At 36.0% G+C, this 13,734-nt stretch overlaps 1 protein-coding gene across 7 annotated transcripts in view; it reads left to right on the plus strand.

Moving 5' to 3' along the window:
- Nucleotides 1-2,608, plus strand: part of LOC131073794 (glutamate receptor 3.3) — a 52,274-nt gene extending 49,666 nt beyond the window's left edge. For 5 of the 7 annotated variants that reach the window (XM_058010303.2, XM_058010302.2, XM_058010306.2 and 2 more), the window contains 3 exons: nucleotides 656-687; nucleotides 1,193-1,599; nucleotides 1,741-2,608. In XM_058010303.2, the coding sequence (XP_057866286.2) occupies nucleotides 656-687; nucleotides 1,193-1,599; nucleotides 1,741-2,166 (865 nt within the window). In that variant the 3' untranslated portion in view covers nucleotides 2,167-2,608. The remainder of the gene's footprint in view (nucleotides 1-655; nucleotides 688-1,192; nucleotides 1,600-1,740) is intronic. The other 2 variants (XR_009112992.2, XM_058010304.2) reach the window with 2 other exon arrangements.
- The last annotated feature ends 11,126 nt before the right edge of the window (nucleotides 2,609-13,734 follow it).

The raw sequence follows: 13,734 nt of genomic DNA on the forward strand, positions 1-13,734 counted from the left end.
GGCTTCAACAAGTCAAGGTTCACTGAGCATAGGAGATCTTGCCCGCTTATTCTAGACTCCACCACCTCAACGACCAGTACAAGGAGCCACTCGTGCAAGCAATCAGCAAGGACTTGTTCAAGTAGTAGCACAAGCAATTATCCAACAGCAACCAGTTCAAGCAATGGCTGCTTGGCATCCTCAAAATGCTTCCCCTCTCAGGGCATTCATTGTCTATCATGATATGCCCAAGAATCGATTTGGCCTCCTATTGTTGAATGCATTAGTTTGGTATCAATAGTTTTATTTGATAGCTATATCACTTATATATACTTCCTTTTGAGATCTACAATTACATTTTGGAACTTTCAGCCAGCGAGAGTTTGAACCTTGGTCTTCTTCCTGTCAATGTCTGTCTCTAGCAGTCAACCCAGCCCAATGGACCTCTCATATCAGTAGTTAATGCAGTATAATTGAATGGATTCGCTAATGTATATTTTGGTGAAGATTGTTTTCACATTTAAGTAGGGATAGCTTTAGGCAAATAATGTTTGTAAGGACTAAAGTCATAGTATTTCACCCCAATAATTGGTAGGATGATTCAGTAGTATAGAGTGGTGCCATTTTTACAACAAAAGATGAAACAAATTACTCTTTGCTTTATGTTTTTGTGCAGGTTCAGCTTCTCAACAATGTTTTTTGTCCATAGTGAGTAATCTAAATGTTTATATTTATTTTTTTCCCCAAGCTTACTATTATTATTTGTCAGAGGAGACAAATACTAAAAGCAATTTTATATAATTTGTAAGAGTTTTTCATTGTTTTAAGCTTCCACAGTCCATTACAAATAGAAAAAATGTTTCTCGAAGACCTGTGATAGAAAAGTTTACTTCAACGTCCAAGAGTATATTATATGATCTATCATCAGATGAATATTGATGATGGATCCCACAGTATGACCAGAATGTTGATTCAAAATATTCAATCACAAGTTTTCCAGAACCATTCTTTCTAAATTCAATTTGTGTTTCTGGGGTTTCATATCATTATACTGTACTGCTTTAATGTCTTTCCGATTTTGCAGAAACAACTACAGTGATGACTGAGAAGGAGCTCACAATTATGATCATTATAAAGGAGTTTCAATCATTGCATTTCTATCTTAATACCTAGTGAAGAGAAAGTTAATGCAAGTCAATTTTGGCTGATGCAGGAGAAAATATTGTGAGTGCCCTTGGACGAGCAGTGCTTCTAATATGGCTATTTGTTGTTTTAATAATCAATTCCAGTTATACTGCAAGCCTGACTTCAACTCTCACAGTACGACAGCTTTCACCAACAATTAGTGGAATTGAAAGTTTGACTCAAAGTAATGAACCAATTGGATATCAAGCAGGGGCCTATGTTGGAAACTATTTATCAGAGGTGCTCAATATAGATAAATCCAGACTTGTTCCTCTTGATTCTGCAGCAAGTTATGCCAAAGCATTGTCCCAAGGACCGAAAAATGGAGGCGTAGGAGCAATCATCGATGAATTACCAGTTATCCAACTCTTTCTCTCAACTGAATGCAGTTTTAGAACTGTTGGCCTGGAATTCACCAAAGGAGGATGGGGATTTGTAAGCAATTAGTTTTAATTTTCTATCTTAGTGGATCTTATAAATAATATTTTTTCTCTCGATAAGTTCATGGATCTTTCAGCTTATTAGCTACTGCTTAAATTCACCAAACATCATTTTTTGTTTCTTGGTTTTGAACAGGCTTTCCCAAAGGAGTCTCCATTAGCAATTGACATGTCAACAGCTATCCTGACACTTTCAGAAAGCGGTGAGCTTCAGAGAATTCATGATAAATGGTTAAGTAGAAATCGGTGCGGTTCACAAGAAACACAAATTGATGCTTCTCAGCTTCAACTGAAAAGCTTTTGGGGCCTTTTCTTGATCACTGGAGTGGTATCATTTACTGCCTTTGTTGTCTTTTTGGGTTGCAAGATCTTTCAATTCATTCAGCACTTCAGGCATACAAATGCCAGAGATGGTCCTCTTCTTACCTCAAGTTCCTTAATGTCACGAATTTTACATAGACTGCAATTGTTTGCTAAATTTATAGATGAGAAGGAGATTGTTGACAAGAAAGAAGGTTCAGCACCCATTTCTGAAAGATGTGAAACAGAATTCCTGACATGAACCCAGTTTCCAGTACTTACCACTGGAAGCCCTGTCAAAGATGCCATGCTGATACATCAATCTTAGCTGCTTAAAATGTAATGCAGTGTTATTTGCTCTATATTTGTGTGATTGCTTATTTATCGAAGAGGCTCAGGTATGAGCAGAGGTGGCATAGAGATCGAGACATCAGCTGGCAATATTTTGGGTTTGGGTCTGTAAGTTATGTTCACGTTTTATCTTGAAGTGCCCCCATGGTGACACATGGACGTGCACAGATTATCAAAAGTCTGATCCCTATCTCTAGAAACCTCAAGATTGTTACCGTAAAATTCCTTCTTCCCTACTATTTGTACCAACCTCTTTGGGCAGAACCTCAAAAATATTAATATAATTGCTATGTAAAAATTAATAATTTTTAGCAAAGAAAATATGATTAACAGGCATGGATATTTTTATTGTAGACAAGGGCATAATGTGAACTTCTTGAAGAATCCATAGTTGATCATCATCAACACTCCTCAATCTCTTGGAAAGTAACTGAATCTTGTTTCATATTATCTTTTGGCATTTCATCAAGTTGTTGCACCTGCCTTGTAAAGCAGCGAAACAGAAAAGCAATATAAAGGCCCTAATTGCCCCAAACTGAGTCATAAAGGCTGCAAACTGCTGCCCACATGTGCCCCTATCCTTGGGATGTCTTTATGTAGCTAAAAAGGTATTTTAAGAGTCATAAACTGCTCTTTTTCTGAGTATATTTGAGTTCATTTAGTGATCATCTTTAATCACTCTGAGAGCATTTGATGTTTATCGATTGCCCTACATGACCATAGTTGTTGCTTTGCAATAATGCTGATAGAAGCCTGAAAATTCTGAGTGAAAACATAAACATACTCTCACATCGATATTCACTTAGAAAACATTATGAAATCTCTGCAGTTATATTGCATCATTTGGAGGCATCCTTCACTTTTTAGTCAACCAAGCTTTGACTTACATTGCTTGGGATGATTGTCATCTTTCTTGCTCTTGAACTTGGACTGTCTTTTCCTCTTAATACTGTCTTTTCTCAATGCATTCTAGTCACTATTGTCATCATAGTTCCAAATTTTTCATAGCTATGTACTTTGTCCCTATGACTGTGTCTCATGCTTGATATGTCTTCTTTCTGCATTATCATGACAGGATTGCCTATCATACACCATTCTACTATGGACTGTCATGCTATTTTGATTTATGTGGCTTTTCTTCATGTCAATCTTTGTTATTATGTGGCAGTTTTTTATGAAATGCCCTTCATTTATCAAGTATGCCCCATTATTCTTTTTGATTTATCAAGATGGAGCTGCCATAGCACTATTCTCCTCACACATGGCTCTTGGATTATGTACTATTCATTTTGCTTGGCTCTTTTCCCTATCATGTTCCTTTTGTCATGTGTATTTTGAGTATGTCTTGGAATAAAACTCAGGTCCTCGAGTATTTGCCATTCTAGCTAAACTAAACTCATGACTGTCATAAGATTTTACCCTTAACCCACTGTACACTGGCATTATTCATCGGACTGTGTTTTGCCTTTGTGCATGGACTACCTTTTTCTTGTGCTTGGATTTCTACTTCATATCAATGGTGTCTTCTTTTCTCGATCATATTTTCTTCTTTATCATGCAAAGACTCACTACTTGTATGATATGACTATCCTCAATGGAGTATGCTCTGTTTTCCTTCAGAACTATCACTTTCTCTTTATCACTGTTCCTTTGCATTGGCTTCCACTATGATATAGACTGCCCTGAGGTTTGTTTGGTGTTAGAATTATTATTTTTCCTTTAGACCTCCTTCAAGCAAGCGAGCTCTTGATTGTTCCTCCGTTCTGCAATAACCTTGCTCACTGTCCCCTTCATTACATTATAGTCTTCTTTATGTCACTGTGATCACACCGTCATGATAGATCTTGACAAAAAACTTCTTTGCTTTTGACTTTGGTTTTCCCACTCCATTCTTTGTCGACAATATTACACCTTCTCAACACCTCTTTTCTTCGTAACAAATATATATCCATGTTCAATTTGTTATACTTTTTTGTGGTCCGCTCTATGAAGACTTGTGTATTGATTGTCTTCATCCTTGCTATACCAACTTTTGCCCTGTTGTTTTCATTTTGCCTTTAGTTGCAAAACCTGTACATAAAGAGATAGAGGAATAAATGGAACCAAATAAAACCTTCTTCATGTCTTATGTCTATCACTTAACTCTTGCATAAGGCACTTTTTGCAAGTACTATCACCGGTTTGTCTTGTTTGTGACAATCCCTCTATAATGGTCTATCAATGAAACTGCTCCTCTTCATTAAGCTTATTTGTGACAGTCGCATGTTCATTGTCACTCTCATTTTCAGTGTCATGTGTTTGATGTTGTGGTTTGTGTATTGGATACTCTCAATTGTCCTTCAACTTGCATAAATCCCCCATGTTTTCTCTTATACAAAACCTTCATACAATTTTATAGTCTTTAATCCAACCACATCAATAGCCTTCACTGTCATTCTACACAAGGAGGTTCCCAAGATTAAGAAAAGCATGAATATTGTTCCAAAGTGATCTTGACTCTCTAAGATGTGTATGCAAGACTCGATTAAATGTAGCTAAATATGTTTCTATGACTTCCTAAAGATTAAAGTGCATATAATGCAATCTATGAATGATGACTTGCTATCGAGGATTCCAAAATTCGAACACAATATTTTCAGCGTATTGCCGAAACGCTTCAAATTTTGCCTCTTCTTTGATTCGATTTTCGAGGTCTATGTCTATTTGTACTGACTTCCGAACTTCATCATCTATGACAGCTTAGACTATGTCATATTGGTCTTGATCAACTATTAATTCCTCAATAAGGATATTCAAACCGTCATTTATTTCTAATTGAACATTGTTTGGCCCAAGATTGGGTTGTTTGAATGGGAATTTATCGTTTCCTTTTAGACCCATACGTTGAAGACTACTATGCAGACAATGCAAACCCTAAAAATGATTGACACTTTGCTTTTTTAACATGGTTTGAGAAATGTTGCTATAGTCTTTTCTACCAATTGTCTAATGGCTTCTTTCTAAGCTACTCTTTGTATCTTTTTCCTTAGTTTCTCATCAAGACGAATGGACTTCCAAATTTCATCATCTATGACGGCCTCAACTATGTCATATTGGACATGATTGACTCTTACTTCCTAAGCGAGGTTATCTAAACCATCAATTATTTGTAATTGGTCATTGTTTGGCTCAAGATTGGGTTGTTTGAATGGAAATTCTCTATCTCCTCTAATACCCATGGACTTAGGTATGATTCCTATACTCTAATGCAACACTAAATCTTAAGTGAGTGAATGACAATTTGGTGAAGTGACTTGTGTTGGGACTTTGTGTGATGAATCTAATGGTACTTATGCATGAATTGAATGCCTAGGACCTAAGATCACTTGAAAGTAACAAGTATATCATCTTTGAATTTGTGCAAAAGGCTTGGATCTGACGTTGGTGTCAATGTTGACACTTAACTTTGTTGAGGGTTTGTTTGATCTTGTCGAAAACTGAAACTTTGACTTTGTTGAGGTTGTGATTTGCTTCCTATAATGTTTTGAATTTGTCGAAGTGTAGCAAAGGACACAACAATCACATCAAAAGAATAAAACCATGAAAATAATATTTGTCTAAAGAATTTTTTTCAAATTTCCATGAATGTTGAGATCTTTCTCAAAATCTCATTTTGTTCTCGATATATGGGGGCAATTTGATATCACATCAGAGAAACTCTTCTAAGGTCAAAAGGTCACAAGTATGACCACAATCCACATCTTGATACTCCATCAGCTCAAATAGCCCTGTCACACCCTAGGATGCGTCCGTTTTTTTGCCTTTTTCCAGAAACTAGACTAAAGAAGATTGCTCCTCAATTGGTCCGTTATCTTGAGAGATATATGGTGAGTGTCTTGGGGGCGGATTCTTCCCCACCCTTGCACCGTGATAAAATAAGTTTTTTGGTTACTGACTCAATTGAGCTTCTAATTCCTAAGGTGTTTAGAAAGGGTTATGTTCGAGTGGTCACAATCAGCAGCATTTTGGTTGAGGGAGGTCTCTTAGTCTGTAGAGGTTCCGCTCTACAGATTTTAACGCATCGTATAGGCACTGAGGGAGGTATAACGTCATTGTGACAACATGTAACACTCGTCGCATATGATTTTCATCACATACGCATTTATTTATAGTGGCTTGGATTACTTGGCTTTAGTTGTTGCCACTTAGGTCATTCCCCTCTCACCGACCTTAATGGCACCCTAAGGGCAACTCAAGAGGGTAGGCCTTCTAAAGGATTTAATTGCAAGAAATAAATGAAAGCATGAAAAAAGAGAGTATGGTTTTTTGATCACCCATTGAAGGGGAGAGCATAATACCTATCCCTTCAAAGGCACGAAAAAACAAGGGTTCTTTTTAACTTTTCATCGCAATGATTTTCTAATCTATTTGGAGATGTTGCTCCAAAAAAGTATGGGGTTCAATTTTAACCTTCATCACAATTGTGAAATAGAAGACAAGTTTGTTTGTGGTTTATTTAACTTGCACCAAATTGAAGTGTTTCTAAGCTACCCCTGCAGAAAATTATGTTAGTAAGCACACGGTGGGCTATCTAGCCTAATTTTCCAATTACAGAGTTCTGTCTTTTTACATACAAAAAGATATTTTGATAAAAACTAGACTTGAAACAGGACAGAAACAGAAAAACTTAATCTAACAATTATGAATTACCTATAGAGCGAATGTGAGTTGATGTCAAGTCAATTGCGAATTGATATATCATCAATTGTGAATCATTGTTTAAGTAATTGCAATGTGATGACTTCTCAATTGTGAATTGATATAATATCAATTGCTCACAGTAAAAAAAAAAAAATTGAATTTTTGAATTTTTGAATTTTTTAAAACAATAGAAAAAGACAGAAGATAGAAGGGTTATTCTGCAATGATATTGTCCCACACCATGCAAGCCATCACATCAATCTCATTGTAAAATTTGTACTCAGTTAAGAAACGATGGATGTTTCTATGATATTGGGCAATCTACTCTTTTTCCTCGATTTCACGAAGCTCCCTTTCTGCCTTTAAGAGTCTTTGATATGTCCTTTGTTGTCTCCTATGTTGTTTTGCCTTCTTTGCACCTGAAATTCTGAAAGTCACCTTTCCTGCCATTGTATTAAATACATCTTATGTGCAGAAATTGAAATTTGCATAATTTGATGAAATTTCTGGTTAGACGTGCAAGACTAGATAATGAAGAAACAACACAAGACAATTTGATTTTGCAACCCTTTATGGCAATTGCGAGACACTCTAGCAATTGCAGTGTCTGGTCAATTGCAGTGTATTGTAATAGCAATTGTGAATTTTTGATTGATCAATTGCAAAATCTGGATCATGTTCACCATGCACGGATCTACAAAGTCATTTAAAACAGAAAATTTAGGTTAGCATGATTCACGTCAGGTTCACCATTGTTTCTACACCTGAATGTCATTTTGTTATTATTAAGCTAATTAGCAAATAAGAATGAATCACCAATTCTCAACTAATTAACAAACAAGCAAACATAATCAATGAAAATCAATACGAAATAAGAAATGAATTCAAATAAGAACTTCGTCATTCTGCATCTTTGCTTCCATTGTGCTTTTCCAATTCGAGTGGTTGGTAGCTCTCAGGTATTGCACCAATTTCCTACATACAATTACTTTGAAGACTGTGATTTTGTGATTCTCGCTTGAATTGAGAAAATGATGTTGAATTTATAGATTTTCAACACAAAGGGGGTGAGAAATAGAACTCAAGTGTTGATTGATAGATAACTAAAATTGATTGATCAGTGAACTAGTCATGATTGATTTGTTAACTAAATAGATTGATCTGTTAACAGGATTGATTGGATAGTGAACTCAATAGATTGGCTAGTAAACTCATTTGATTGATCATTGAATAGACTAGGGAGATGACTGAATTGATCGATTAGTCATAAAAAGTTGATTGATGAGTTAACTGATTTGATCAATCAGTTCTGATTTGATCAATCAGTTCTGATTTAGCATGTGTTGTAGGAATTTGAAATTGAATTTGATTTTCATTTTCAATTTAGATTTGAATTTGGTCATTCAAATGCTGAAATACACATGAAATTAACTGAAATTCAGATTTGGTGAAATGTGAATTTGAAAATGTGAAATTAGATGAAATGAAGTGAAATTCAAATTTGGGGAAATATGAAATGAAAATAGATGGAATTAAGTGGAATTATAATTTGGGGATTTGGAGGAATTTAATTAATTAATTTAAATGAAATTATTTAAACTTAGGAAATAGAATTAATTAAATAATAGAGATTATTTGATTAAGGAATAAATCATAATTAATTAAATAATTGATATTTAATTAATAATTGAGATATGGTTAATTGAATAAAATGATGAAATGATAGAAATGTGAATAATTAGAAATGTTGAATGATTAGTAATAGTCAAAGGTGGTGATTAGAAGAAATAATTACTTTAATCAAATAATTAAAGAATTACTTAATTAAATAGACGAATAATTAGTGTAGAATTAATGAGACATTTTTAGGTGTCTACACAAATGATCAAAATGTTGATGTTGGTTAATATGGATACTTCGTTTTGATACTCAATCTTACTAGTCTAAATAGAGGGTTTGTTCGATAGGCCCCTATGACAAAGTACGTCAAATGATATTGATCAAGTTTCTCGATACGGAAACCAAATTTGACAAACTTGAATACCTAACTAGGTATTGTTGTTGAGATAGTTTGGATGATAACTTGTGATCACTTGGTTTGATACTCCTCTAATCTTGTTGGAAAGTCTTGCCTAAAGATAGTTTGAAAAGTTGATAACCACCTCCAAAGGTGCTTTGTTGGATTTGAAAATCTCTTCCACTTATGATTTCTCTTTGTTTGAACTGATTTTTTAGTTGATTGATTTACATTTTGCAAGATGTATTAACATTTGTGACAAGAATACATAGCACACATGAAGACAATGGTCATCCTAATGCTAAACATTTAGTGTATGTTCTTTTGAGGATGTGTTCAAATCCCCGATGTTTTCACTAGTTTGGATACAAATAAGACACACCAAGTAGACTCTTTATTCAAGGGTCACTGACAATATCATAGCCCACAACTCGATACTCCTTCAGCTCAAACAATCATGTCACCCCCTAGAGGGCGCTCATTTTTTTGCCTTTTTCTAGAAATTAACCCAAAGAGGATTACTCCTCGATTGAGTACTTATCTTGGGAGATGTATGGTGAGTGATCTTGGGGGCGCATTCTTCCCCACCCCTACACTATGATATTGCCAATGTATGGCAACTGACTCGGCTCAAGGTTTCTACTTCTATGGTTCGTAATAAAGGTTTCGTTCGCCGCGACAAATGATAAACTCAATTAAGAGGCTTCCCAACCTTTAGAACAAAGACTTTTCACATCACACAGATTATAGGGGAAGGCTATCAAATACACACTGTTGTTGGAGGGGATTTTCATTAGCCTCCACATTTGATTATAGTGTGTTGGTAAACTTGGCTTTAGTTGTTGCCCACTTGGGTCATACCCCTCTCACTAGCCCCCTCAAGGCTTCAGGAAGGCAAGCCCTCTAAAGGTTTTAAATGCTTGAAAGTAAATAAAGAATGAAAAAGAATGGGTTTGGCTTTTTGGTCATCCAATTAAGGGGAGATCATATACTTACCACTCAAGACAAAGCATACAATGTTCTTTTTATCTTTTCAAAGCAATTATTTTCTAAGTCCTAACTGGAGATGTGGGTAAGTGCACAAAAATGGTGGTCAAAAAGGGGGTATAAGTGGACACTTTTTTTCTGAAATCAGGTGAACCTGAACTTAGAGGCAAAATTTGAAAGTCATCCACTCAATATATGAAGATAATCAAAGAACAAATATTGTAGTACTTTGAATCTAGTTTCCAAACTACTAAACTTTTTCAAAATTGGATAAGATTAAGGGGGTCAAATCCTTCGCGCACGAAAAACTGACCCTGTTTTTTTTTTAAAAACATAACATAGTGTCTGACGTGCACATCAAAAAAGTCATAGTTAGATTTACTATTTTGACAAATCCTTTGGCAAAAAGATAGTTAAGAGTGAGCACTAGAAGATGTGTATTTTTTGTAATTTTTTGTTGAGTATTTTTATTTTATGATTTTTCCAATCGAGTACATCCTAAAAATTCGATACTTGTTTGTGTGTGAAGCATAAGTTGCACTAAACAAATCGAAAATACAATTATTTTTTTTTAAATTGTAAAGAATCAAGTGCACTACAATAATATATATAGTTTTTTAAATTTGGATACACATATCAAAAGTTATTCAAAAAATGGTGCACCTATGTCTGTGAGAACTATGGAGACACTAGTAAAAGAAATTCAACAATAATATGTTATTGTTGTTCAAATTGAAAAAAAATTATATGGTTAGAAAGCTCAGAAGATGGGTGAAAATATGGTGGCAATTTTAGAAATACCCACTTTATGAAGTGGAAACCTGACGATGACAAAGTCGATAAACCAAGTTGATAAAATAAAACACGTCAAAAATGAGAGAAATGGAGGGAAATCAAACTTCCAATCCGTAGCTTTGTCATCCAGGCCTATTTCCAAGCCTAAAAAGTCAAAAGTGTGTACGGGGTACTTATGGTTTAAAAAGTGCGTACAGGGTATTTATATTGTAAGAAGCACGTACATGCTTGTTTCCCTTTAAATAGCGTGTACGCGCTATCTTTACTATAAATATGATATTCTATGTACGTGTTGTTTCATTCTGTACAATATGATATTCTATGTATAATATGACATTGTATATATAATATGTTTATATACATATAATATATTAAACATATATATACACATGTAAGTGTATCGTCTCTCCCTCTCAAACGTATACAAGCGCTCTCTCTCTCTCTCTCTCTCTCTCTCTCTCTCTCTCTCTCTCTCTCCATACCCCATCCCTCTTTCTCTTCTTCTCTCCCTCCATACCCCACTGCAACTGTGTCTGCACTTCTATAGAAGTAAGTGAATTTATTTCTTATCTGCAACTTCCTCTTTGACTTTTATCATGTATTCTCTCCCTCCCTCTACCTCTCCATTCCCCCCATGTTCTCTCCCTCTCTCCCTCTCTCTCCCCTCCCCTCTCCCCTCTCCCCTCCCTCTTTCTCCCTCTCCCACCCCCCTCTTCTCCCTCTCTCTCTCTCCCTCCTTCCCTCTCTCCCTCTCTCTACATTCCCTCCTCTCTCTCTCTCTCTCTCTCTCTCTCTCTCTCTCTCTCTCTCTCTCTCTCTCCTCTCTCTCCCCCCTCCCCTCTCCTCTCTCTCCCTCTCCCTCTCTCTCTCTCTCTACCTTCCCTCCCCCCTCCTCTCTCTCTCTCTCCCTCCCTCTCTCTCTCCCTCTCCCTCTCCCTCTCCCTCCTTCCCTCTCTCCCTCCCCTCCCCCCTCCTCTCTCTCTCCCTCCCTCTCTCTCTCTCTCCCTCCCTCCTTCCCTCTCTCTCTCCCTCTCTCTCTCTCCCCCTCCTTCCCCCTCTCTCTCTCTCTCCCCCTCTCCCCTCTCTTCTCCCTCTCTCCCTCTCTCTCCCTCCCTCTCCCTCCTTCCCTCTCTCTCTCTCCCTCTCCCCTCTCCTCTCTCTCTCTCTCTCTCTCTCCTTCCCTCTCTCTCTCTCTCTCTCTCTCTCTCTCTCCCTCTCCCTCTCCCTCTCTCCCTCTCCCCTCTCCTCTCCCTCTCTCCCTCTCTCTCCCTCTCCCCTCTCCTCTCCTTCTCTCTCCCTTCCCCCCCTCTTCTCTCCCTCTCTCCCTCTCCCTTCCTCCATACCCCTTCCATAACTTTTTTAAGGCTTATTAGCGCGTACACGGTACTTTTTACTCATAAGCGCATACGTAGTACTTATTACTCATAAGCCGAGAATACCATTGGGTTTGCCAACATTTTATGGCCTAGCAGCACGTACGCAGTTTATAGACATAGTTTTAGTTGCCCAAGAGCCTCAACGACCTCAAAAGAAGTTTTTGAGGTTGTTGAAGGCCCCACTGGAACTGTGTCTGCACTTCTATCACTATTGTATACATAAAAGTAAGTGAATTTTTTATTTTTTGCATGATTTCAAATGATTGAATTGGTGTTTTTATTAGTTTTTTTGTTTTTGCATTGTTTCAAATGATTAAATTGTGATTGTTTAATAGTTTGATTCCAAAAAATAGTGATAAGATGCATACTTATGGTTATTTATTTATTTTTGAACTTTTCTTTACATATATATGTAATATGATTCTATTTAGGTCAACCGATCTCAACCATGGGAAAGAACAAGCGAGGAATGATGGAACAACGAGAGGCTCAAAAGGAAAGACAAAGGCAGTGTATGAAGAAATTGTGTGACATAAGAACAATGGGAGAAGAAGGTATGTCAACCTCAACATCTCAATTCGATTTACCAAACAAATATAATGCACCTAATGCAATTGACGAAGAAACATTTGATAATTTACCATTTGAACCTAATGCAATTGAAGAAGATACCGCATTGAATAATCAATTAAATGATGAACATATTACACCTTCTCTACTTGATGAATTGAATGTACGTAATGCACCGATGTTAACACCTCCTAGAATCATTCGTAGGAAACCAAAATATCTAATTGACATTGATGAGAATATATTGAAGTCAATGCCCAATAAAATGAATGAACGAACTTGTAGGAGAATGGTTAAAAGAATATGGCAAAACTATTTTAAAAACTTAAATCAAACCGCAAGATGTCAATTAATTGTTCAAATGATTAAAAATTTGAATTTTAGAGAGACAATGAAAATTCTAGCTAGGCCTAAGATCATCTGAAAGTAACAGTGAAAGAACTATTGTCAGAAATCTATTTGATGCATATCAATCTATTGGTTCAAAATCACGTAGTAAAGATTCTAATGCTACTCGATGTGTCATTACATCAACCATAATGAGCAAGAAAATTAAAAAAAATCGTTTGATAAGCAAAACAAGTAAGTCATTGAACGTTAGTAGAACAACATTAAGTAAAGCATTAAAGAGGCAAGAACAAATAGAGGAACCTAACAATAATTCTCTTTGGGCATTCTTGGGTAGACTACCACGCAAAGACAAGGTTGTTGTAGATGCACTAAAAACATTAATTGAAATTTTTTGGCATGACAACACAAGAGTATCACCCAACCAAATAGATGTTGTTAGAAGGCGAATTGGGTCTAAAAATCATGAGCCACATGCGAAAGACTATTTGGATATGACTCAAACTAAATTTTATGAAAGATTCTTTCAAAAGTTTCCTCAAATAAAAATTTCTCAAAGATTTTTTGAAATGGCAAAACCTTTTTATATTAAGAATAATCATGTACGCACCACGTGTTGTTGTAGGATACATATTGAATTTTCCATGCATTATGATATTTTTCATCATATTTGTTCTACTTTGCACACTAACGATGTTTTGCAGGA

The sequence above is a fragment of the Cryptomeria japonica genome, chromosome 9 (assembly GCF_030272615.1).
Source record: "Cryptomeria japonica chromosome 9, Sugi_1.0, whole genome shotgun sequence".
Classification (NCBI taxonomy): domain Eukaryota; kingdom Viridiplantae; phylum Streptophyta; class Pinopsida; order Cupressales; family Cupressaceae; genus Cryptomeria; species Cryptomeria japonica.